Source organism: Zonotrichia leucophrys, chromosome 2 (genome assembly GCF_028769735.1).
Source record: "Zonotrichia leucophrys gambelii isolate GWCS_2022_RI chromosome 2, RI_Zleu_2.0, whole genome shotgun sequence".
In the NCBI taxonomy this organism is placed as follows: domain Eukaryota; kingdom Metazoa; phylum Chordata; class Aves; order Passeriformes; family Passerellidae; genus Zonotrichia; species Zonotrichia leucophrys.
This window is the reverse complement of record NC_088171.1, coordinates 30388454-30414921: the sequence shown is the minus strand read 5'-3', so window position 1 is coordinate 30414921 and position 26468 is coordinate 30388454. Positions and strand designations below refer to the sequence as shown.

Below are 26468 nucleotides of genomic sequence, written 5' to 3'. Positions count from 1 at the left end.
AAAACGTCAAGGGAATCTGTTACAATCTGAAGTCCAAATCAATTTCTTTTATTTACACTTGTTGATGCAAGTAAAACTAGATGGTGGTACACCCCTGTATTTCCATGATTTTTAAAAACATGGCAACGTACGCAATTTGGCTGTTTAGTTAAAATAAAATTGTATCACATTTTGGGTTTTTTTTACTCAAATAGTTACAAAGATACACCATATTCAGAGAGCACGCTCTTCTATGAGAGACTTCACCATTTCTGAAAGTGAGTCAAAAAGTCATCTACAGGTATCAAAATAGAGAACAAAATCAGTATTAGAAAGAGAAATTCCAAAACGTATTTAAATATTTCAGTGTGAGACCTGCAAGTACTAAGGAACGGAAAAATTCGGCTTGCTGATAAAGCCATGCCTTCAAAAATTAGCTACAGGGAAAAAATGGGTTTCTTAAAAGGAAGGATACAAAAAATACACATTAAAGAGTAGAACAAAAGAGGGTAAAAGTCAGCATCAAGTATCAGGGTCCTGCTCTTTTCTCTGGTATAAACACAGACAAATATCAAAGATGTTAAACCTCAGTCTCTGTCCCTTGGAGGGGACCGGTCTCTGTGCCTACCCGAGCTTCCACTGGAATAGTGGAAAGTTGGATCTGTAACAAAGATCATTTTTCCACCAACAGTTTAATTTTAGAAAGGCGCCAACAAAAGGCACCGCTCTGACCACGCTGAGCGCGTTCCTTCCCCTCCCGGTCCATCAGCGTCCGCTTCCTCCTGCGGACACGATGCCGTGGCACGAACACGGCTGCATTCGGCCGCTCCAGCCGAACAAAACGCTCTTCCTGCCTGGGAAAAACGAAACAACAAAAAGCCCAACCACCCGACCAACCGCTGCCATAAAAAGGCAGGAAAGCAGGAGCACGGCAGGAAGGGCCGGCGTGCACAAGAGCCCGCACCGCCGCCCTCCCGCAGCGGACCCGGCGCCGCCGGTGCTCCGCAAACCCGAGAACGGCGGCATTTCCAAAGCTGGGCTCCAGCACCCACACCGGGGCTGTGCCGCCGCCGCCGCCCGCCCTGCCCCACCATGGCCGCCGCGCCCGCCCGCCCGGCCGGAGCTGCCCCACAGCAGCCGCCGTGGCCTGGGCAGCGCGGCCGCGGGGCTCCGGCGGGGCTCCGGCACGGCTCCCGCCCGGCGCTCTCCCCGTCCCGGCCGCACCTGTCCGGTGGTTGCGCGGTCCGGGGCGGGGAGGGCGAGCGAGCGCGACGGCAGCGGCGACGGCGGGAGACAATGGAGGAGTGAAGGACGGACACATTGACACACGGGCGCCTCCGCCCGCCCAAACCACTGCCGGCACCTCCCCGGGGAGGAGAAACGAACGAGCAGCGGAGAAGTCAAAAAAGGGAGAAAAAAGAAAAGCGTAACGCGTTTCTCGACTTGAAAACAAGGGATAAAAGCGGACAGGCTCCTTCTCTCAGGCAGCACCGCGCGGGAAGCTGGCGGAGGGCGACAGGCTAGCACGCAGTGCCCCCCATCCCTGGGCACGAATGGTTCGCCCCGCAGTCGGCCCCGGCAGGGCGGGGCTGCGGGCGGAAGGCTCCGTGAGGAGCGGGGCGGGGGCGGTGCCGCGGGCGGGGGCGCTTCGGGCGCCGTCCCGGGCTGATCCCGCCTTACCCTGCGCGGGGGTCGCGATGGCTCCCCCCAGGAAAGGCGACCTGAGCGCGGAGGAGAAGGACTTGCTGGCAGTGATCGCCACAGGTGAGCCCTCCCGGCCCACGCCGCTCGCGGCCCCGGGCCGCAGCTCCCACGGGCCCCGCTGGCCGTGCCCCGGGAGGGGTTTCGTGTCCCCGCACGTTGGGGGCGGCGGGTGCGGCGCCGTTAGCGGCCGCTCGCCGCGGGCTCCCCTCGCCCCCGCTGCGCTGCTCGGGTCACGGCGCTGAGGCCCGCTGCCTCCCCGCCCCGGCTGCGGGCCGTCACCCTTCTCCTTCTCCCGGGCGGGGAGAGCGGCGCTCCCCTCCCGGCAGGCCCGCGACACCCGGGCAGTGCAGCGGGGGCGCGCTGCGGGGCTGGGGAAGCGCCGCTGGGCAGGTCTAACTCTGCCAGGGAAAGCTTGCATCCTACCGGCAGTGTCTGGTGATATTTGCCTCATTATTGGTGTTAATGTCTACTGCCAAAAAAAAAAGAAAAAAGTTTTCTTGGGGGTAATCCAGTCTTCTAGCGTGCTGTGAGGTTTTTCCCATGTGCTGTTGTCACACCAGGGCGTCTTTGCAGATGCGTTATTCTCACATTTCCAGCACTTGAGTTTGTTTGGGGTGTTGTGCACCTCTCATCCCTTATAATGTTCTATTTTCCTATTCCTTTTAATGGCTTATATTGTCCTCTTAGAGAGAGGAGAGGGCATCAATGTCTCTCTGAAGGAAGGATGTCAAGATGATAGAGCCTGGTGCTTCCTGGTGGTGCCAAGCAACAGGACATGAGGCAAGGGGCAGAAACTGATGCACAGAAAATTCCACTTGATTAAGAGGAAGGATTTCTTTACTGTGTAGTTGGCCACACACAGGAACAGATTAACCAGGGAAGGTGGTGGAGTCTCCCACACTGGAGATACTCAGAACTGTCTGGATGCAGTTCTGTGCCATGTGCTCTGGGCCTGCTTGAGCAGGGAGGTTGGAGCAGATACCAGGCTACTGTGGTCCCTGCTAACCTGACCCATTCTGTGGTTTTGCATTTCGTGTGAGTGTCACAGTTTCGTTGCACTGTCTGTCACACATGCTTTTGCCAGGGTACTTTCTGTCATTTAGGTTTCCTGGTCCAGCAATGTGAATTTCGTAACCCCAACTAAATAGTTACCCTCCAACTGGTATTTTGAAAATCATGAGCAACGTTCATTAGTTGGAGGCAAACTATAAACATTTTGTGTTCTATGCATTTCTAGATGTATTTTCAAGGCAATTTGAACCCATGAAAGCTTTACTGGTTTTGGTGCTTCACTCTCAGTTGTATTAAAACGTTCCTCTGTGTCAGAGACACAAGCATAGGACAAGGACAATGAGCAGTGAATTTGTTGTGGACCAGAACCAGTTTGATTGACTCTAATAAGAGTTTCAGACCTTGGTCTTGCAGAAACCTCTGTCTAACTTACCTGATGCTTCTGATAAGGGTGATGAGATAATTCAGCTTAGAAGAGGCCTCAGGAATTCTCTAGGCCAACCTCCTGCTCAAAACACATCAGCTGTGAGGTCAAATGTGATCACTCAGGGCTTTATCCCAGCAGGCCTTGAAAACTTCCAGGGAGGAATGCTGCACAGTGTTGCTGGGCAATCTCTTTGCCTTACTGGGTTCATAGTGAAAGTGGTTTTCCTTGTCTCCAGTCTGAAGCTTCCTTTCATTTCAGCTTCTGCCTGTTTTCTCTTGGCTTCCTACCATGCCACCACTATGAGGAGCCTGGCTCCAGCTTTTACCTCTGGCCAGTTCTAGCAGTCTGACTGCCATCAGTTTAGTGTCTTGTCTGAAAATCCTTCAGTGTTTTGTCATACAGAACTCCGGGTTTGTAAATGCAACATTGCTTTGCTTGTATTAAAATTTGCTTGGAGATCAGCCCTTGAAGACTTTCTCTTACTGATGTTTGTTCTTTGGCTGGGATATTCTTCTGAAAATTGATCCAGTTCTTAAGAAGCTTCTAACATGTTTAGAATATATGTATGTCTGGGGGAGTAAGTTAGTTCATGGTTCCATGACTGTCAGTCTTTATTAAGTGTGTGAGATGACTCAGGTAATTGTCTTTTTTTCCTGAAATTAATGAATTAAAAGAAAAATGGTAAAAATCCATGTAGTGTAGTTAAACCACATCAAAAAGCATGAAAATAAATTATTTCTAGTATTTCAATGGGATTTTTAGCCAAAACTGAAGTTGCAAGAGCTGTTTTGCTGAAACATTGGTGGATGACTTTTGAAAGAGTGAAGATAAGCATGAAAATAATTAAAATAAGTGTTGCAGTGCTTATTTTTATTAAGCACATCACTTCTGAAAGAGCTTTGCTGATGATTGAATCAGTAATTAGAAGTTTCTGTTAATTTGCAATAATATTCTCCAAACTCAGACTCTTGGAATGTTCTTTTATTTCTTTATGCCTGTAGAAGCTGTCTTGGCAATATCTGAATTGTGCTCCAATGGACTTAAATCATGTTCTTAGACCTCTGGCTTAGCCAAAAGGATTTTGGTAGGGAATTGAAAAATAGTAGAACAGTAGAATTAAAAAACAGGTGTAGCCTGTTTTTCCTGGCACATTTTTTTCAGACTTCAGTCTACTTATGTGTTAGGCAATTTTTAGAAATGTCAATGATCAAGCTACCTGGGTCCTTGTCCTTTCTATCTCTATTCTCTATTAGCAAAAAGCAAATTCATTCCACTCTTGTGAGTGTGTTAGATTGCAAATTTCAAATTGAAACAGGAAAAATGATGTGAGTAAATGATGAAGCATGTTTCATTCAAACCAAAAGGTCTTTAAAGTGAGGTAGTTTCTTTTTTTGAGAATGTAGACTGCTCTTTTAGACAAAAGAGGCCCCAGAAGAGATGAAAGCACAACATTTGTTAAAATGCTCAGTATCATGATGCTCATTTGGAGCCGTTTCATGTGCTGTTTATCAGTGTCCCAATTTTGTGTGTGTAGGTCAGTTACTGCACAAAAAATGGATGTTTACTTGTAGTTCATGCTTTTCTTTGATGTTGTGAGTTCTTGGCTTTTACCTTCTAAAACATAACACTGTTCATTCCTAAGCTTCTTCACTGAGTGCAGTTAATTTATTGGTGGTTAATCTACATCCTAAGCAGGTAACATACAAAGATTTTGATTCTAATGAGAAATGGAAATGACCATTTTCCTCCAGATTCTCAGTTTATTTTATTTCTCACCCCCTTTTCTCTCTGTGTCTTTTTATTTAAAGGAAACACTGAGGAGGCTGGAAGGCTACTGGGGAGCAAGAATGTCCGTGTCAATTGCCTGGATGAGGTAGTGCAAACCTGTGCAAGCATTATGCTGAGTTTAATAAGGAAAATGCTAGCTGTGAAGGCCTTCCTGTTGTTAAATAACATTTCTCTAACAGCAGTTGGTATAGCCCTGAAAATCAGAGTTACTCTCAAGATATTTCCAGCATGCAGCTGAGTAATGAACCTTTGAATAGTTCTTACTTTTTTTTAAAGAAAGGTTCAAGATTAATGTTACTTAAAGTACTAGAATGTATTTTGTCTCAAGTTCCAGCCTGAGCTTTGTCTGTAAGGTAAGATAAATGCTGCAGCAAAACACGTGGGGGTGCTCCCTGACTTCTTGTCACCTTCACAAGCAGTGAAGTCCCTGTGCTTGTCCCTCTGTGGCAGGCACAGCACCTGTCCAGTCCCCATGCCATGCTTGGGTCTCGTGGGCATACTTGGAGGGTGAGTAGCTCAATCAGAAATGGAGCCACAGCCTTTTATACAAATGGGTGTGGTAAACATGTACCAGATTAAATCCTGAAGTGCTACCTGGAGGTGGGAATAAGGTTGTGGAGAAGGAACCTTATGTGATGTTCATGTTTCCTCTTATTTGTCTTTTTACAATGTTTTTTTAAAGCATGCAACATTAATATGAAATGTAGCGTGCAAGCAAAACTAATTCCCCATCATGCACGTTAAATCTATGTATAATTTACCCATTTAAATGTTAATCTGTGGTTGTTTTCACAGCTTTATCATTTCATAGGTATCACTGGGAAATTCTGGGAATGTGTCTAGTTCAGCCTGACTCAAAGCAGCTTCTGCTCCAGGGTCAGATGAGATTGCTCTGAGTTTTGACATGTCTGGCCTTGTAAATCTCTAAGGATGGAGACTGTAAAATATTTCTGACCAACTAGTTCTACTCTCCTACTGTGATTTCAGTGAAAAAGTGTTTCACTTGTGTCTGAACCTCAGCCCAGGCTCAGTGTCTCTTGCCCTTCTACCACCACAAGTGAAGAGTTTGTCTTCTCCCTGTCAGCTCTGGCAGGCTGCTGTTGGGTCCCACAAAGCCATTTCTTCTCCAGGCTGTGCAAGCCCAGCTCCTGCAGCCTCTCCTCACTGCACAAGTGCTCAGGTTCCTACCATGTAGTGGTGGTACTGCATTGATTTTGTTGCAGTTTGTCCATGTCTTTATTGCACTGGAAGGCTCAAAATGGGACAGGGTACATTGTAGATGTGGCCTCATAAATGCTGAATGGAGTAAAAATTGCCACTTTTTCTACCAGGTATCTTCATGGCATGTTGTTAGCCTTTTTTTTCTCCCAACAGATCAATTTTCTGATTGTTCTTAAGTTAAATACTGAACCTGAATTTCTATTGTATGAATTTCAACAAGTTTCTGTAAAACTAGTCTGGTTTACAGTGAACTTTAGGAACCCAAGACACAGTATAAGTCTGGTTGTAAGTGTGCTTTATTGTATGGACATCAAAAGGTTTTCCTTAAGTGTAGTTGCTGTTGTGCTCAATGATGGCAGCATTGCTGCAGTATTAGTGCAACATCCAGGATTAGTGTTAAAAGGATGTGGCTTATTCAAAAAAACATGTCTGAGTTATGCCTCAGGCTACTGTTGTAGAAGAAAGAGAATTAACAGTATTGAAGTTCACCATATATTGAAGTTGGAGGGAGACGACCCACCTTGCGTTGGTCAGCATCGACTCCACTTTATTGATCAATCAGGCACCTTTTATAACAGTGTTAATTCACTTCATGCATATTGCAAAATCTGAGCTCACAATAGGTCAGAGATAACATACCAACCCCTCCTTATCTTTCCAATACCAAGATTTGGCTTCTCAAAATTATTCTTGCTTTCCCAAAACAGCCAAAGATAGAACATCCACTTGTTATGAGAAAGCTGCCTGAGAACTCTGATGTGCAAGGCTCTCAAGGCCTTCATGTTTGCCACTTTTACCTGTAGTTAAAAATAACCTGAGAACCTCTGCTGTTCACAGAAACAGGCTGTGAGAATCTGCTCCTCACAGCTGCCTTCTAGGCCATCCCTGAAAAAATCTCCAACATAACAGTATTTACCTAAGGCTCCTATCTGGCTAAATACAAATAAGGCCCATAAAACTTTATGCAATGGACTTCTTGCAGACTCTTTTTTTACTCCCAAGAAGTAAACATGGTGTGTAATCATGCACATTAAACAGGAGAAGGTTCAGGTTTCTTAAATCCATCAGCTATTTTAGAGTTACAATTTTTCTTTTATAACCCATTTTTGCTCCAATGATATTATTCTAATATCTATACATAAGTAAGATTGTGTGAAATCCCAGTTAACATCAGCTTAGTCTTTGTTGTTGCCTCAACTGGAGACTGCTCTCAGTGCATCAGGTCTTATTTTTTTTCTCTGTTGCCTTAGTTGCTTATCTTGAAATTCACATTTACATTACTACCGTTACTTATTTTGTTAATGTTAAGAAGTAAGGAAGCCCTGAAGATGGAATGCTTAGATATTAAAGGGAGAGCTCAGTTCAGTTAGGAGCTCATTTCCATCCTTGAGGACTTCTTTACATGAGAGAATTCACAGAATGAGCCCAGGTTGAATGTAATTCTGTCTTCTAGCTGTGGTACAGCAAGCATGCAATCACAATTTAGTAATTTTGGGCTGAAGAACTCACAGCATCAGAAGCGGGTTGTTATATGGTGCACTTCCTAATTTAAAAAAAGCCCACACATAATCTGTTCCTTTCATTTTTTGTTTGACTGTATAGTCTAATTGCTTGGATCCACTTTCTTGTAGATTAAAAACTACTAACAATCAGCTGTCTTCTCTCTATGTACCTTTAGACAAGGACCAAGTCACATTTTAACATCTTCCAGATGCAGTGACCTTTTAAGTATCTTGCCTGAAGTTATGTTTCTGCAGCAAGTGAGCTATAGTAGTGGCTCTTTTTCAGATCCTTTCCAGTTGTTTTGGCTTTTTACTTTAAAAATGTACATAGGAGCTGGATGCAGTATCTCAGCATTGCTTCTGCTGTTGGTACATGTATTTAAAAATAAAAAAAAAAAATTACTTTCTAAGTCTGCTTGCTTTTCCTGCCCTTGTTCCAAGACTCCCTCATACCCTTCACCTCCTGCTGTCTGCTGAGCTCTGCTGGGAGTGTCAGCACAGAGTAAGATCCCTTCATTCAAACAAATTTCCCAGATGCCCATCTTCCAGAAGGTTGGAGATATCCAGCAGATAAAGTCTGTGTTTTCTCAGCACCCTTTCTGACCAAATCAATTGTTTTGTTGTGTCTTAATCACTGTCTTTATGAAAACAAGTGCAATGGCTTTTCTGCAAAACTGGTCTTTAATGGTTTGGCAACTTTGAAACTTCAGGGACAATTAAGTTCAGGTGTCTTCAAACATTGGAACAAATAGATGGGCTGTAGAAATAGATGAAAAGTAAAATCAAATATATTTAACTTAAATGCACACTTCTTAGTAATTTTTTAATGGAGTGGTTGATAATTTGGAAACTTAGTATTGAAGAAAGTGTTCAGAACTTTTCTTTCCTCTGAGAGCACAGAGCTTGTAAATACTGTGACTTTTTGTCATCCCTTTGCTGACTTGAACTCCATCTGCAGCATGTGGCTAAAATATTTCAGATTGATATAGAAAGGCAGGCTCAAGGAAGCACATGAGCTTTCCAGCTGTGGAAGTTTCCTCTGGTCATGTTGGTAGTTAAGGTTGCAAAGGAGTAGTGGAGTACTACATCCCCTGTTTTCTACAGATCAAGCCAACAGACTTGACCTGAAAAATACATCATTTTTCTCTATTTAAAATAACTGTAAGGTTGTTCATAATCTTCTTACAGAACTATCATCTGGCATTAGCAGCATTACTTTCTTCCTGTAGTTTGGTCATTGAGCTGTTCAGTTTGGTAATAGATCATTTAGAAACAGACTGCTTCTCTATGCTACAGAACCAAACACTTCCTGGGAATTACAGCAGCAGCCTGCTTATTCCTGGCTGAGATGTGAGCAGCTTCACTCATAGTGAGTGTGTTCAGTGGAGGGGTCCTCAGGTAATCTACCTTGCTATCCTAGTGTGAAAATCCTATGCTAGCAGAAAATGCCATATCCTTGGCCTTTGTTGACGAAGAAGGGGTTTGTCTTTTGATGTTTTTTACATAATACTTCAAAATATACAAAGCAAAGAAAATTCCACTGCCAGTAAGAATTATCTGGTTTCAATTCAGGTTGCTGATTGACGTAGGCTTTAACTTTTCATCACTGCAGATGAACTGAAATCATCAGAGGAATCATCAGAGGAATCTAATGTGTTACATATGTGAAACCAACAGCTGAGCAGGATGACTGTAAAGGAGAACTATAGCTGTGATCGACACTTAGTGAACAGTATTTCATATTCTAATTAGTCCATACTTAGCTACAGCTAAAATTATTTGTGCATGTAGCTCTTGACCTCCTTCCAAATTCTGCTTTTGGGAAATTAGAGATGTGTAAGGGCAATCTTATTCAAAAGCTTGAAGGGTGAGATTTCTAGAGGCTTTCATTCAGTGAAGAATCAAGTTGTATTTCTAGACTAACAGCATTCAGTACAAGAGAGTTGATTTTTGAAGAGATACATCAACAAGTATTTCTGCCTTGTAGCACCTGTTCTTTTTACATCATTTTTAGCCATGCCCCAAATACTGTCTCAAGTAAAAGTCAAACCCAGAGTTATGTGTTTTGTTTGTAATTTTCTGACTTGAACTGTTGCCTGAATCTGAAGGGTAAAATAAGACACTCTTCTGTGTTAATGTGGGGCTACATTCCTCATTGGAGGAATGATTCCAATTCTCCCTGGAGAAGGGAGAGGTGGATGCTTTAATATTGCTGGCATACAAGTGTCTACAGCACGTTTTCAGCTGGGGTTTTGACAGCCCTTTCACTTTCCTTTTTTTTTTACTTTTCCCACTCCATTTAAATAGCTGATGCTCACATGTGCAATGCCTTAGTGTACCCCAGTAGCTGCTGAGGGACTGCTCCAGTGTCATCCAGCCTGTATGCCACACCTTGGCAAGGTTCCGTGGCTGAGAAGAAGGGTGAAGTGAGCATGGGAATGTCGGCAGCACTTGGATTGCACTTTTTGCTTGAGTAACACAGGTTTATGTGGCTGCTTCAGTGGTGGATTGTCACCGTGTTAGCCACAAAACAATTCTTAACAGATTATGAGTGTTTAAATGTTCACAGAATTGAGAGGTCTTGTGCCAAATATGCACATGTGTATTTTTTGTTTGTTTGTCCCTCTTCCTGTTCCCTTCTTGTCCTGTGTTTCTCCGTTCCTCTGGTTGATGAAGGTTGAGCAGGATTTTTGTTGGAAACTTCCTTTGTAGTTCCTAGGAGGCAGAAGGTTGCTTTTCCATTTTATTATCTTCATGAATTTGTTTTTATTCATCCTATTCAAGCACACCTCAGCTGGATGCTGCAGAGAGATTGATCTGCTTTCTTCTTCCTTTGTGCTGGTGATGGAGTCCAGCCCCTCCCTGGTTCTGGTACTCATCTGTCTGACCCTCCACTGACCCCATAGTTGTTGTTTGGGGTTTTTTTAGTCAACTGACTTCCCCCCCCATGGCAGCAGTTCTTGGAATCCCATTCCTCAGCCTACTTTTGGGCTATTTTCAGCATGAGGAACTGGGAAGGATGGTCTGTAATGGCCAGGCTGGCTAAGACCTGTTGTGCCAGTGGGGCCTTGTTGGTTGGTGAGCTGGAGAACCCAGTCAAGAGAAGTGCCAGGTAATTTTTAGAGGCACTAAAAATGCCCCTAAAATGCCTCTAAGAATGCCTCTCCAGCAAACTCTATTCCTCTTGAATGGTGAGACATACAGGAAATACTTGCAGCCCTGCAGAAGAGAAGTTACCATGTAACATACCTACAAAAAAAAAGAAAGCTGGGAAGGATTTACTTTTGTCCTGTTTGATTTTTTTGGTCAGAAGAATGTTGCATGGTAACAGCTAGAAAAAGGGGCCTTCATCTGATGTTTCATAGGGGAAAAAAATTTGTTTCATCTGTATGCTTAATAAACCATCTGTAAGATTTGTCTTTAACGTACATTGTATTGACAATCCAAATGTCATCTGTGAGAAAACAGACTGTTGCTGGACCTGTCTTTGACATTCAGGCTGAGAAAAGTATTTGCAGTCAATCCAGTTTCAGTGTAGGGACATAATACAGGATACCCAGCATTTCCAGGTAAATTTATGTCTTGCCTGACCCTTTTGTTTGCTGTGAATGTGAAAAACTGATATTAATGTGACTTCAAATCCAATTTTATAGCAACCATCCACATATTTCTGCCTGATACGTTTTTTTGATCCACACCACAGCCTGACACTTCCAAAATTAAATCAAAGGATTTTAAAAAACAGTTTTCTGGGAGGAGAGGATAAAACAATCCCAGTTCTTTACTTTGTCATATAATCTTCAGATCTTAATTGAAACAACTGGCTTTCAAGATATAACCAAACTAAAAAGTCATTGTTTTTTAAAAATCTTTCTCCCATCAAAAACTGTGCTGTGTTTGTATTCCCTTACTGCAGTACCTTTCTGTGCTGCTAAGGGAGACAAATCCCTGCTGTGACTCCAGGCTGGGATTGGCCTGCAAAGTTGCTTTTGATGTAACATTATGAAATGTAATATAATAAAATATATTTTATAGTAGGACAGAAAGTATTTATTCAACATTTGAGGTACCCCAAATAAAATCTAGGAAAAGCAGTCTTGTTTCATATTCATGAAGGGATCTCTTTAGGTATTTTGGATCTTCAATGTCATTTTATATTGCAGTTTACCAAAATTTGTGGGTTACTAAAATATAATGCATCAAGTAAGCACTTTCTGTTATTTTCAGTTAGGACGGCGAGTAATGAAACTGTAATACCTTAAAATTATTATACTTTTAACTTTTCCAACTTCCCTCACCTTTAGATTTTTTTGAAAATTATACTGGTAAATCAAACTTACTTGGGTTTCGCTCAGTCTTAAATAGAAACAAGAAATACATTAAGGCTCAAACTGACAATTACATTATTTCAGAATGTCACATTACCAGGCATTTACAGAGATGCAATAATGTTGTACATGAGTGTGCTCAAGCCCACAGCCTGGACTGGCAAATAAGGAACAGAATGCCATTTTGATTTTCTTGAGGAACTGACTAAAGCACTCTCCTGGCATGCAGTGTTGGAGTGTGTTCTTGGACAGTTGAAGTGTCTTGGCTGATAATGTGAATCCTGACCTGATGTTAAGTAAAAACAAACAGCATATTGGAAAAAGCATACTATATTCTGAAAATGGAGTGTCATGCAGTTTTATCAACCAGCAGCGTGTTTCTCCCTGCCCTGGAAGAGAGATAGAGAGAGAGCCTGCACTAACAGTTCACCCTAGTTCTGAAAATTTCCTCAGGGGTTTGCCCAGCTTTACCTTTATAATCCCACCTCAGTCCTCCTGTGCTGAAGTGAATCCTTTTTGTACTGGGGCGGTTGAGCAAACCAGCCAGGTTTGTCCAAGTCTGGCAAGAGCTGTGTGTCCTTATGAGGGCTGTCAGAGCTCTGGCTGATCATGGACACAGTGCCAGGATGGCAAAACTATCAGTAATCATGGCTAAAAATGAACAAGATGGGTTTCAGAGACTGAAAATCTTTGTAATGTTTAAAACAACAAGAGCCTATTTCTAATTTTTTTGCTGCTTATCATATAAGCCACAGCAGGGGAGAAAAGAGTAACATAGGAAGCTAAGAAATTTTCTAAACCAAGCTTTTCCAACTGGCAGAAACATTAGCTGTCTTCAACACTAATGTCTTTCATAAAAGAACAATGATAAATTGACTGTAAATGGTTTTCATTTGTTAAACCATGCTCTGTTTTCAGATCTATAGCACAGCATAATAAGAAAACTGACATGGAAATCTGCTGCATGTTAGTAACCATATTTTTTCATGAAGATTTTGTGAGGGTTTTTGGTAAATAAAATACTATGTGAGGCTTTGGTAGTTATATTGAATATGTATGGCCAAGTGAAAATGATCAGTGGTATGAAGATCAAGAGATGTAACATTCTTTTTTGTGTGCTACTTGCTTCTCCTTCCTTTTGCCAGCATGGCATGACCCCTCTGATGCATGCAGCCTACAAAGGGAAGGTGGACATGTGCAGGTTGCTGTTGAGACACGGAGCTGATGTAAACTGCAATGAACATGAGCATGGATACACCGCCTTGATGTTTGCTGGACTTTCAGGTAACTTCTTACTACGCTCAGAGCACTGATTTTTATGACATTAATGGGTACAATTTGCCATCAGTTAGTAATTTAAAAGTGTTGACATGCTTTTATTTTTCAGGTTTGCTGTTATTTATATGATTCATGCAACTACATTATGTTCAATAAAACCCTGTGGGCAGTGCAACAGGAGAGCCTCTGTTCAGACTCATATGAAAATTTCTTTTGTTCAGCATTTTGAGGCATGCAGTCTACTTGTCCTGTACCTACTTTGTCCTGTTTGTTTGGGATCTCAGCATTCACTTTCCTGGGACAGTTTTCTTACTTAGAAAAGGAAACTGTGCAGTCTTCTTACGTAGACTGTGTTACACTGAAAATGATGCTGAACCAGTAGCTTTTGGTAATATATAAGACTTCTCAATCCAGTATTTTTCAAATTTTGTCTTTCTCCTACATTATTTTCCAACTGTTGTATGGGCTTTTAAAAATGTACTTAGTAAGTTTTAAAACCATGTTTTCCCAAAATAATTTTCACTCTCCTCTTACATTATTATTTTTTTTGTGGGAGTGCTTACAGCTGTGTATATCTTCTCCTGTCTCAAGTGGTGGTTTGCAGTTTTCCTCTTGCTATTCTTTTCCCCTGATGGCTGGTACAGTAATTTCCTTGAGTAAGAAAAAGACATTACATTAAAACATGGTTTCTTTTGGAGAAAGTATTTGATTTTAAGTATCTTCTTTACTAGGCCACTTACATCTTACCAAAAATTAGATTCTAGGGGAGTCAGGGTTCTTAGCAGGTAGAGTTTAAACTGCCTTCATTCATCATAGCTATTAAAAAAAAGGCTTCTGTGTGTGCATGAACCTTAACTAGATCATCAGATTGTTTTTCAGCTACAGCTTTGGTAAAAAGATTTGTGAAATTCCAGTGTTCTGTGGTATTGAGCAATATCACAGCTGCAGCAGATAGATGAGGACGAACTCTTAGAGGCTGTTAAATGACTGCAATTTTATAGAAAATGCTGTATTTTTACCATTTTCTCACAGCTGAGCTTTTAGCCTGTCATCCTGGGTGTGAAAGCTTCTAAGTGTTGACTTTGGAGTCTGTTATTTGTGAGCACAAAAGGTACATGAGCACTACTGACGCAGTGACTTTGTTTTTAAACATTCATTTTCATCCACCATCCCCTTTTTGTATTCACTTTTCTGTACTTAGCATCTGCACAAAAATGGATAAAGTAAGAATACCTTTGAAAGCAGAACCAGCAGGAGTGGTGACAAGTGTCCTTTTTTAGTCTCTGAAGGGCACCAATTAAGTCATCTAATCTTCCCATCAAATTTTAGCTCCATTTTCCTTGGTATTTAGCCCAGTCTGAACACCCAGTTCCCACTGGAGAAAGGAACAATCTGTTCTGTTCACTGTGTTCCTGCTACATCATAGTCCTGAACGTGTTTTTCTTCTTAGAATAGCAAATGTAGTTGAACTGTTAAACTAGATTAGTAGAATTTCCTTCTATACTGCTGTCCTGAGGGACCAACCTCTAGTGTAGCTACAGGAGTAGGACTCCCATAAGCTCCACAGGAAGCTGAATGTGCACTACAGAGAGCAGAGTTACACCTGCTGGAACTCTAAATAAGCACATGCCTTTCTCTTAATTCATGCTTAAAATAGTGGCATTAAGAGCATTCATTTTCCTCAGTGTTGTTCCTGGTCTTCAAGAAATTCAGTACCTCTTTTTCTGAAGCATAGAGAATTACAAGTTCTGATTTGTCCTTGCTCATTCCCCATATCTTTCCTGCAAATTCAGGAAACAAAGAAATCACCTGGATGATGTTAGAGGCTGGAGCAGAAACTGATGTTGTCAACTCTGTGGGAAGGACAGCTGCTCAGATGGCTGCTTTTGTGGGTAAGATGAAAAGAACTATCATTTTCTAAAGTCCTAAAGAAGTGAAGTGTTAGAATCTGATGCTTTTTCTTGGAGAAACATTATTTAATGACTTATTCGGAACTGACATGTTGTTGATCTTTATTTTCCACATCTCATCCTGTAAGAGTCAATTTGTGTCCTATTCCCATGTTTGATTTCCTAAAAACACAGATGATCTGACCTGTGAGAACAGGTGCTACACAAGTGTGTAAGTTTTTGTAATGCCACTGCTTTGGAAATAGTAAGAGGAAGCTGGTTGCACTGGAGGGATCCAGAGTGCAGCACCAAGTGCTCATTGGAGCTTCTCTTGTGGGAAAGGACGACTGTAGTGCTGGGAGTTAGGAGCTCAGCTGAGCTTTGCAGCTGTGTGCTGGCAGCATGCCACCCCCTGCCCTTCTTTCTCCCTGGCTTCTGGGAGAGGGACAAAGTCTTGGAACCTCTTCTGAGGCACTCACTACTTACTGACCTGGACTTCACTGGAATAAGAGAGAGATTTATCATTCCAGCATGTGAAGTAATCCCTGGCAAAACATGCAATAGGCTTTTTTGCTGTTGTTTTTTCTCTTTTTTTTTGCTCTTTTTTTGTTTGTTTTTATAAGCCCTTTTCAATTTTTTTAGCCTCCTTGACCATACTAGGTTTCTGGCTAATGTCCCACGTCGTCTCTAGCAGGGAGAATTGATAAAATATTATGAGGTTAAGTGGAGTAATTTTCAATGGCACAGCTATTGCTTCCCAAAAATGAAGACCTGTATTTTCTTTCAAACACAACCTTCTCGTGGTGTTTGAATGCCTGAGAATTCAAGGCTACCTTGCCATTTGAATTTACTTCCTTGAATAGTGATTTAGTGCTGTTTCAGTTTCCATTATCTTATTCTGCTGTTTTAAAGAAGAAAAGGCTGGCATTGCTCACTTGAGGTTCAAGCAGCCAAACCTTAACTATTCATTTAAGTATAAGAGAAATCTATTCCTGTTACTTATCCTTTGGATTTGGAGAGTCTTTCCCATGTGATGCTGTATGGAGTGAATGGGGAATATTATCTCCAACATAATTTTTAAGAATTCTTGTAAAAATCTCATCACATCACCAAGGTAGCATAAATATTTTCAGGCATACTGAGATACACTACTCTGTAAAAGTCTGAACATTGGAATCTATTCCTGTTCCTTTTTTATTCTTTGTCCAATCAACATTAATTCATCTGCCTGTGTGTGGGAAGTGAGGATACTTCTTCCCCTGTCATTTGTCTTACACTGTGCTCTATTAGCTCAGAACAGTCTCTTCTAAAACAGTGGAGGATTTTAAATGTTGGAATTTGATTGGCTGTGTCTTCTGGTGATTATAGGATTAGTGCCAAGACAAATCAATCAATTTAAAGAATGTGGTCCTGAACTAGAAAAGATAAGTTTTACTTTCCCTTTAGTCAAGTAATCCATTGTATTGTCAGATGTAGAAAACAAGAAGAGGGTGTAACTTTTCTTATCTTGTTACTTTCATTACAGTCCTTTTATTTTTTGTAAACTTTAAACCTGTTCTGTTCTTATAACTTCTCTCACCTTAGGTTAATACAGTAATATCTGCTTGCAGGTCTGAAAGCTTATGAATCTCAATGCAAATGTCATTAATTTCAAAAGTACAAAGTGGAAAAATCTTATCTTGAAAAATTATAGCACCAGTATGAGACTACTAGCATAATATAATCTGGGGAGAAGTGACTGTTCTCCTAGTTGTGGCTTACCAGGGAAAGAGAATGCAGGAAGCAGACAGAATATTCAAAATTAATTTTCATGAGGGCTTTCCCTGCTGGGAATGACTAAGTTAATAACACTCACTGAAGGTTAGAGCTACACACAAGAGAATGACAAGACTTGCCTCTTTGCAGTGCAAAATATATCATGCAGAGCTCCTTTGCATGTGGGTAATTCTCACTTGTATTGCTTAGATTACATTTGGGTTTAGGTGGTTTTGGGGTTTTTTTCCTTGTTATTATTTCACTGGTGATTTTTTTTCTTGTTTGCCTTTAGGTCAACATGACTGTGTGACTGTCATCAACAACTTCTTTCCACGTGAAAGGCTGGACTACTACACTAAACCACAAGGCTTAGACAAAGAACCAAAACTGCCAGTAAAATTAGCTGGGCCTCTGCATAAAATTATTACTACTACCAACATGCATCCTGTTAAGGTGGAGTAATATGTAAATTGTATTTGTTGGTGGGGGAGTAGTTTCTTTGTGTCAGAAAGCCTTCTGCTCTTCTACAAGTTCAGCTGAGATCAAAAGTACTATCTGCTAATTCAGCTACTTCTGAAAATGAGAAATAAGCAGGCTCAGTGTTCAGATGTGATTAAAAAATTATTTCAGTGTTTGTATACACCAGAATCTTGAACTAACACCTTTGATTGGAGAGATTCTTACTTCTTATATCAGTAACCTTAAATAGCTGTCTTTTTTGGCTTTATTACTCAGCCCCACTTGAAGTGGAAACATACAACAATTTCCAATCTTAACAAAATCTCATTGTTCTCTCAGTGCTTTTCTCAGCATGTATCTTCCTACCTTCATCACTGGTTTGCCACAGTAACATCTACCACTGCTGCTGTTTCTGAAAGTATGTGCAAGAGAATGTTTATTTTACTTCCCAGGACATTGCTGACAATAATGTCTTTTATGGTTTGCTCCTCCAGTGTAGTTCAGAGAAATGAATACACCTAAATTCAAAAGCAAATTCCTTGGGCTTGCCAGTCAAAGTCCAGCATTTGTTAACAGTTTCCAGCCAGGTATCTACAATACACAGAGACAGTAGTGCACCAGTGGCAGCTAATTGAGTGAGTAAAGCACACAGTTTCCTCTTAGACTATTTTATCCAGTGCTTTACTAGGCTACAGGAAGTACTCTACAATTATGTGAGCTTGATGTGTTCTGTGAAACTGCTTACGTCATACAACTCCTTAAACCATACAAGACTGTAGTGTTCAAAAGGAAAGAGATTTTAGGATAGTGTATATAGTTTCTATAACTTTCTTTAGAGGTAGTTTTGATTCTTCAGGTTCTTATTCTAAAGAAAATAAACTTGCTATTTTTAATACTAGTCTTAGTTGTAAATGTTTTTCTTGTATGGGAACTGTGATTACAATATGTTGAATAAAAATGGTTAATAATGACTGGGAAAAGAGAGGGAAGACTGCGTAAGAAGGAAGTAGAAGAATAGAAATTCCACTGAAATTTAGCTACAATGAGCTGTATAAGCTTTCATACCCATGCACAAGTCTTAACTGGATTACATTTTCTTCAATCTTCTAGATCGTGTTGCTGGTGAAAGAGAACCCTCTGTTGGCCGAAGTAGAAGCACTTCAGAAATGTTACAGGGTTCTGGATCTCATATGTGAGAAATGCATGAAGCAGAAAGACATGAATGAAGTTCTTGCTATGAAAATGCACTATATCAGTTGCATCTTCCAGAAATGTATCACATTTTTAAAAGAGCGAGAGGATAAACTAGATGGGTTTATCAAAAGGTGAGTATTTCTACAGAGAGGTCTCAAAGCACATGTATGCCCTGGTGTTACAGATACCAGGAAAAGGACAACTGAAGGAATAGATTGGATTGGTTTGGATAAAGGCTATGGCAAATAACTTGTTAAGTAATCCCAGCTGCATTTAGTTCAGGGTGGCGCTGTCTGCCTTTTTTTCTGTGTGTGAAGTGACGCTGTCCTTTCCTGGGTAGAAAGGAAACATTCCTGGAATTTCAGTTCTGCTTTAACTGGTTAGAACTTGGCATTTACATATGCACCATGAAGCAGCAAACAGCAATGTGTGATTGAAAAAAAGGGGAGTGATAGGCTTGAAGAAAGAACAACTCAGTGTCCAGTATGGTTCATCTGGGGAACATTTCTTGTGCCCTTTTGCTCTCCAGCAGTCATGCTGAGAGAGGTTTTTTTTTCAAAAACACCTAAAGAAGTGAGAACTGCAAATCCCACAGACTCTGAATGAAACTTATCCTCTTAAATAACTTAGACAGATCTTCAAAATCTACTGAGTTACAAACCAGCTGCCTGATCTTACATATCAAAGGAGGATCACATTTCCTATACACCACTGTGGATTTTTACTGAAATCCTCCGTGAGAATGAAAATAAATTATGAAGTCAGCTTTCACGTACTGAAATTGAATAGTTCATCAATGATCCATATAAAAAAAACAGTAGCCAAAGAGGCATAAGGAATATAACATGTTATTATAATGAAGTGGAATTTGTGTTTGAAGGTATTGTTCATTTGTCAGTGTTTATTATGACAATGATAATTTTTAAACAGCGCAAAGCATTTTGATATTTTAATCAGATGTAGATAGTAGATAGTACCTATAGATTATTGTTTTTCTCTGTGGCTGAATTGGTAAGTCCTGCTTTCAAAGCATTTATATATTGTGTGTTTCATAATGATTGTGCATTAGAATAAAAACACTTCCATTTGCATTTTAACATATGAACTTAACACATGAAGTTGCCAATTTATTATGAATTCTTACCTATAATCTGAAAGGGGACAGAGTATAGCATGCTGTATGTGTTTGTTCTTGAATATTTACCATGTGATTTCTGATTTTACATGCATTTTATAAAATTTAGCCTCTTGAAGGGGAGAGATAAAGATGGTTTCCCTGTGTATCAAGAGAAGCTAATTCGAGAAAGTATCCGGAAGTTTCCTTACTGCGAAGCCACGTTGCTCCAGCAGCTTGTGAGAAGTATTGCTCCTGTTGAAATAGTAAGTAGTTTGAATAGGGACCTTCTCCTGTGAAGAAAATCCTTTCTCAGTAACTGGCATAGTAAATCCAGATTGAGACATCTTTCTGTCCTCAACTTCTGCAACACATTACAACCCTGCAACCCTTAAGCAAAGGGTTTGATGTCCCTAAACTCTCTGGATCTGGATTTTACTTTTTATATTGCAGGAAAACGCTCTAAAGTACTTCAACTGGTATTCTTTTCATGTGTCCATAACAAAAGCTTAAACACCTCAGCTTGTAAAGAAAACTGATGCAATTTTATCTTGTCTCTGAGCTTTCTTTTCCTCCTCTGGTATGTCTGTTCAGTTTTTCTATGCCAGTTCACTTATTGAAATGGTAGATTCAGATAAAAATGCACCTTAATTTGCACTCTGTTTTCACAATGTCTAAGTTCAGTTTAAGATTGAATAATTTCCTAGATTTAATGCATTCGTTTGTTCTATTGTACACAAGAAGTTGGTAATATATGATGGTAGAAACGTTCAGTGGGGTTCCTTTTATCACAGAGAGCGAGAGCCAAGATGATGCAATGTGCAGCATAATTTATATCTCAATTAGGCAATCAAAATTACAAGTTAAAAGTGTAACCTCAGTTGTCCTCTTAGGTCTTTGCTAGCACACTCTTCATTTTAGGACTCTTTATTGCTTCATAATAAATTTTACACAAGAGTGGCTGTTCTTTTTTAAGCATGTTCCCTCTGGTCTCTGAGAGCGAGATGTTGTACGCACAAACACTGGGGAATTGGAACAATCTTGTGACGTGTTTGGATTATTCAGAGCCAATTAAAAATAGCCTCCATCTTAAGTGGCTCCAGGTCTGCTAAAATGTCCTGAGGCTTAGTGCAATCTCTACTGTTTGCCTAAGCCAGGAAGATAAACATAGTGTGAAAACATAAGCCATTGTGATGCATTGCAACTTGCTTTAGAGTAAACATTTTCTTTCCTGTTGCTTTTTTCTTGGGAGAGCCTGCAGTCTTTCATGCCTTTAAAGCAATGATGGTTTATTCCATTGGATTTTTGTCCATTATGCAGAGCTGGAAAGGAGGACATACTATAATTTTTATTTATGTGGAAGCCTTTGACCTTTGTCATTGCACAATTACTTGGATTCAGTCTGGGCATCTCAGTGTTGTCATAGTAGTTATGATTGTGCATATTCCATGGTAGTCTGACAGTTGAAGGAATTACTTAGAGTCAGAACAACTTGGTGCTTTTTCTTCAAATATTGCCCAAAAGAATAATTTTAATGTATGGTTACCTAATCCTTACTGCTTGCATTGCATGAAAAGGATGCTGCAAATAACATCTAAATAGTGATATGCAAATAATTGAAAGTTTCAAGTTCTGACCATTTGGTCTGTAGCACCTGTGTGCACTGAGCACAACAGTGACAAATGAAACATTTATTTTGTGTGCCAGCACAGAGCCTGAGCTGCAAAAATCTGCTGCATAGGATCTACAGATGTAAAGAATGTGGAGTTTATTAATGACTTACAGAGGAAATACTAGAGAAGCTCAGGGCTTACATTAACTCCACATGCAAAAGTTTATCTAAAGACAGATATTAAGTTGTGCATGTTGGTTGAAGATCTCTGATTTGGTTTTATGTTTTTTACTGCTGCAGCAGCTTTAGTGAGACGAACACTCGTGTTCATTGTTTCTGGTCTTCCCTTGCACATCCCTCTCTGCACCAGTGCTGGCTTTTAATCTCATTTCCACTTTTGCCTTTCAGGGCTCTGACCCCACAGCTTTTTCTGTGCTTACACAAGCGATTACTGGCCAAGTGGGTTTTGTGGATGCTGAATTCTGTACAACCTGTGGGGGAAAGGGAGCAGACAAAAGATGCTCAGTTTGTAAAATGGTAAGAATAAAAAAAATAGTTGCACTGAGGTGCTGAGGATTTTGAATGCTTCTCTATTCACTGTGTGTGTAGACTTAGGAAGAATGACATGCATGCCTGCACTGAAGATGTTCAGGCCATCTACTTCTGGGAAAGATGCCTGAAATTTACAATTAGGAAGGAGTACTAGGATTTCCAAGTGTGTACACTTAAGAATGAAGAAGAAGCAAAAATTCTCTATGTTTAGAGTTAATAAAAAACTGCTCTTTATAGATTCTTATATAGGTTAGAGCCACTCCATATAACCTTAAAATTGCTTAAAAATAACATTAAGTACTACACATTGACATTTAACTTGCTGCACTAAGAAATGCAAAGAAATTCTTTTCATACATGAAAATTAATTGGTAACTCTGGTAACTTTTAGGTGATGTACTGTGACCAGAACTGCCAGAAAATACACTGGTTTACCCACAAAAAGGTCTGCAAGACCCTGAAGGAAATTCATGAGAAACAAGAACTAGAAGCTGCCAAGGAGAAAAGGAAACAAGAAAAGAAGCAAAAGAAAGGTTAGGATCTGTTGTTCCCTTGCTGAAACTAATGCTGTGTTAACTGCATCACAAAGAGCAATTTAACAGGTCTTAAAACTGTAACAGCTGAGGTTGGGAGAAAAATCTTTGATGAAACATAACAGCAAAGCTGAGTTTGTTGGGATTCTGGCCTTTAAATTTACAAATGCCGTATACTTTCCAAATGTGGTTTTGAATGATGCAGTTACACAGATTTCTACAATGGAAGCTTTTTGATTCACACTGCACTGTTTCAAAATCCAGATCTTTAATCAAGCTAGTGCAGAACTTTAATGCTGCTCTGTGTTTTGTTGGAGGTGTTTAGACAAGTTGGATAATAAGCAAGCAGCCTGCTCCTTCCAGTTGCAAAGGTTAACATAGATGTTAAATCTCCCATAATACTTCTCTTCATAATCACAATATCAAGTTAATTGTGTTGTGTGCCTCGAATGTGAGGAAAGCAAGCAGTAGTCTTTAAACTGCTCATGGTGGTCTTCTCCCTTCAAGAAACAAGTAATTAAAACATAATAACCTAATAAACACTGTATTGCCCCTTCCCATGTTTCTCCAAGTGAAATAATAGGAAAGTAGGGGATGAAATCACTTTTTCTCTTTTACAACTTACTGGATTTCCTTTCCTTTGTTTTAAGGATTGTAGAAGTGCACTGCACAAATCGTGTTGCCTTACAATGGTAATGTTCACTTAGCTGTACTCAAAATAGCAGGATATAAATCAGTAATGAATCAGTAATAATTAAAGTTTTCAACAGTTTCCTCAGTTGATCCTGTTATGAGAGCTGCTGTTGCATGAGATCAGGATGACTGGAAGTTGGAGACAAGGATATTAGAAATCCCTGGATATATTGCATACCAGTACATCAAAACATGATGGGCTATGAGCAGTGATGCCTCACATGCTGTCCTTTTCAGAGGGAGGGGCAGGATCTTGGTGGATGGCTCTTCTCCCTTCCTGCCTAAAAAGGGAAGCTAACATTTTGTGTTATGTTTCTCCTCCTCCATTATCTACATGTTAATCTTCATTAACTGATTCAAGTAGACAGCCAGCACATTACAGACCTTATCCAATTATGCACTGTTAGTAAGACACTGAAATCTGAGCTTCAGGTCACCTTGTGAATGGTGTTGTATCAGAGCATTTCATATCAACAGCAGTTTTATTTCAGAAAGTTAGTAATACCCCCTACAAATCCTGTACATCAGGAAAGTAATAATAAAAAAAAAAACAACAAAAAAACCCAAATGCAACAGCTGCAACTACAAGCAAACCCACAAGTTCAAATGTTTCTGCTGTACAGGAGTGAGTGTCAAGAAAGTCCCTGTTTCAGCCTGTGCTGAAGTCTCTTAGCTCTCTGCCACATAAGACTTTGGCAGGGCTGTGGCTAGCTGGCTGTGACTGTTCCTGGCTGGCTATCAATCACAGCACAGAACAATAAACCAGGATATAAGTACTTCTCCCAATTAGGCTTTCCCTCCTTCTTTTCAGAAGTCCTAACATGCAAGCCCTACTTAGTCGAATCAGGTGAAAAAATTAATTTTTTTTCTCAGAAAACATTGTTTGAAGAGTAAAGGTGCAATAGCTTATTCTGTTCCATGCAGTCAAGTTATGAATTTTAGGATGACTCATTTCAATGTTTTTAAGCACATAGTTTCTTCAGTCTGTTTTATGCAGAAATGCTTCCTATATAGTTGTGTCCATGTCTTTTTCCTTTAAAACAAACCCCACCTGTACTCAGTGTTGAAATGCCTTGCAGCCATTCTTTGAGAAGCTGGTGATAAGTGTAGTGTCAATAAAGCATGTTTGAATTGAAAGTTCAAATAACTATAGTGCCCTACTCTGCTCCTCTCTATAATAAAAAAAGGGTAGTCTGGCAAAAATGGAAGATAAATTAATGAGAGCTTTGTATAGAGTTAGTTCCAGAATAAAGCTTTAGTGTTTTGGGTTTTTTCAATGAAGATTTTCTAATTAAATCACTTCTGTAATTGATGCAAAGTATCCTAGTGTTACTGTTTTTCAACAATAAAAATGTTTGCTTTTAAAGGAGTTCAGTGTTTATTAATTGTGTGATTTCTCTTTTGTTCAGATGAAATGCAACAAGTAGAGGGTAGTTCTACAAGTGAACAACAGTCAGATCCTGGTCCAGATCCTACAAAAAACGAGGATCCAAATCATCCTACTGATGGAACAGAAGAACCTGAACTTACCAAAGAGATGGAGGCACTAGCCCTGCAACCTGAAAGTCCACTGGAGAGTGAAACTGCCTTAGATGACATTGATCTTCAAAAAGTTCAAGATTCTGAGGAGTAAGAAGAGGATAGGAAGGGACTGAGAGTTCTCAAGGGTACTAAAGAATTTTTAATGCTGACCATGTCTGAGTTCTTGGAGCATGGCTTATGCAAGACTTCTTTTAAAATACAGAATGTCTCTGTTCATCAAGAGATAGAATACTGGCTACTTTATCTCTAAATACTCCAGATTTTGTTGTAAATTGTCAAGATAGGTATTTATTATCTGCTAAAAATTAGTGGCATAGATCCATCTGTATGTATACCAGCAATAAGCCCAGTGAAACTCTTGAGTTTCTGTGGTTAATGAGCCACATAGTGAAAAATGAACAGCATTTGATTTGGATTATTCATGTTTTCCAAACTTAAAACTTACTTTAATTGTAATTTAATTTTTTTTTCTGCAAGTGCATAGACCTGTAGTTAAAAGCACTGGAGGGCCAACTATTAAATTGCTTTTTTTTTCAGCACTTTATGAAGCTTTATCTGAAGGAATTCAGTAGCAATTAAGTTTCTGAAGATACTCATCTGAACTCTCAGTTTTTCATGACATTACTGTAAATATTTTTGACTAGTCAGAGCACAAAAATAATATCTATTTTGTGGCAATTGTAGTAAATGAAACTGCTGTTCCAGGTGTCTCAAGCTGATGGTGCAATGTGTATTTCACTATTGGTTTGGTTAGAAATATTCCAAAGTTTAATGAAGGGAAGACCGGAATGACTCAAAATATTTTGACTGACAAGAATAATGCATTCTAAATTTTTCAGGTAAAGATGCCTTAGAGCACAGTGGGATGTTGCTTGTGAATTATTTCATAAACAAAAATGCTAAGTATTTTTCATGCTGAACTGGTCACAGTGAATTAGATAAGAAAATTCATGTGTGCATTGAAACAACTGGGATTTCACTTTGGCTTTCAGATCTAGAAAATAGCTCCCCTCAACTTCGTTTTTCTCTCAGATTTATTTCTGTGTCTCATGAAATCAATGGGAATGCCACAACTGAAAATATCACTTGCTGCATAAGGATGGCAAAATTGGAGATTTATTGTCAGCTGAATCAGTGGTGTTTTAAAAATAGCAGTATTCTTCTAATTAGAGGAGTAAGGACCATCCTCAAAACAGAGAAAACACTCTTAATTTTTTTTACTATTTAATATGTTGAAAGTTTTTGTTTAATATTCTGAAAACTGTAAGAATGAGGATACATAAATCCACCTGTGCAGGGAATGTACTTGTGTTTTAATTTCAAGGATTAGTAGATTGTGATGAATAAAGGGAATTTTTTTAAAAGAAAGGGGCTATGTGGCAATTATGTTTCCTGTGTCTGTAACATGGTGACATTCTCCTGTGACATGCAGGGGACTCCTGTAGCTTGAGTATACAAATTTAACTTCTGGACAATTGGCAGGCAAGAAATGCCTGCCTGGAACTCAGATGTGTTGTCATGCTGCAGTCACCCTCCACTCTGAGGTCTGGGAATGCACAAGTGCTGCTGCCTCCCTGTTCCACTCACAGCCTTTGGGGCTCACAGGGGTGTTGCTGTTCAAGGATTCTCTGAAATCCATCCCTTCAGGGCAAAAGGGTCAGGGTTTTGGAAGTGTGCTAAATCCCCAGCACCAATCCTGCTTTCATTCTCCCAGTGGTGGAGCCTTGCTCACTGGAAATCTTTGATTCCTCATCAGACCTCATCTCCACCCTGCTTCCAGCAGGAAAGCTGGACTAGATAAGCTGCAGAGAGCCCTGCCAACACAGACTGTCCTGTGGCTCTGGGCTAACTTAGGAGAGAAGGAAGGAACTCAGCAGACAAGCTACA

At 40.2% G+C, this 26468-nt stretch overlaps 2 protein-coding genes across 2 annotated transcripts in view; one reads left to right on the top strand and one right to left on the bottom strand.

The window, feature by feature from the left end:
* The window catches only part of BZW2 (basic leucine zipper and W2 domains 2), a 56211-nt gene extending 54649 nt beyond the window's left edge, over window positions 1-1562 (bottom strand). The window contains exon 1 of the mRNA XM_064704420.1: window positions 1204-1562. The gene's annotated coding sequence lies outside the window, so the exon portion shown is untranslated. The remainder of the gene's footprint in view (window positions 1-1203) is intronic.
* Window positions 1518-25966, top strand: ANKMY2 (ankyrin repeat and MYND domain containing 2). Its single transcript, XM_064704419.1, has 10 exons — window positions 1518-1743; window positions 4930-4994; window positions 13106-13244; window positions 15032-15130; window positions 17175-17335; window positions 18452-18666; window positions 19780-19915; window positions 21670-21798; window positions 22205-22346; window positions 24449-25966. The coding sequence occupies exons 1-10, from the start codon at window positions 1533-1535 to the stop codon at window positions 24670-24672; spliced, it is 1521 nt and encodes a 506-aa protein (XP_064560489.1). The 5' UTR covers window positions 1518-1532; the 3' UTR covers window positions 24673-25966.
* The last annotated feature ends 502 nt before the right edge of the window (window positions 25967-26468 follow it).

Coding starts and splice junctions, on each gene's coding strand:
- ANKMY2 (XM_064704419.1), top strand. CDS start 1,533: ATGGTTCGCCCCGCAGTCGGCCCCGGCAGGGCGGGGCTGCGGGCGGAA. Junction 4,995..13,105: donor GTGTCAATTGCCTGGATGAG/GTAGTGCAAACC, acceptor TCCTTTTGCCAG/CATGGCATGACCCCTCTGAT. Junction 22,347..24,448: donor AGAAAAGAAGCAAAAGAAAG/GTTAGGATCTGT, acceptor TCTTTTGTTCAG/ATGAAATGCAACAAGTAGAG.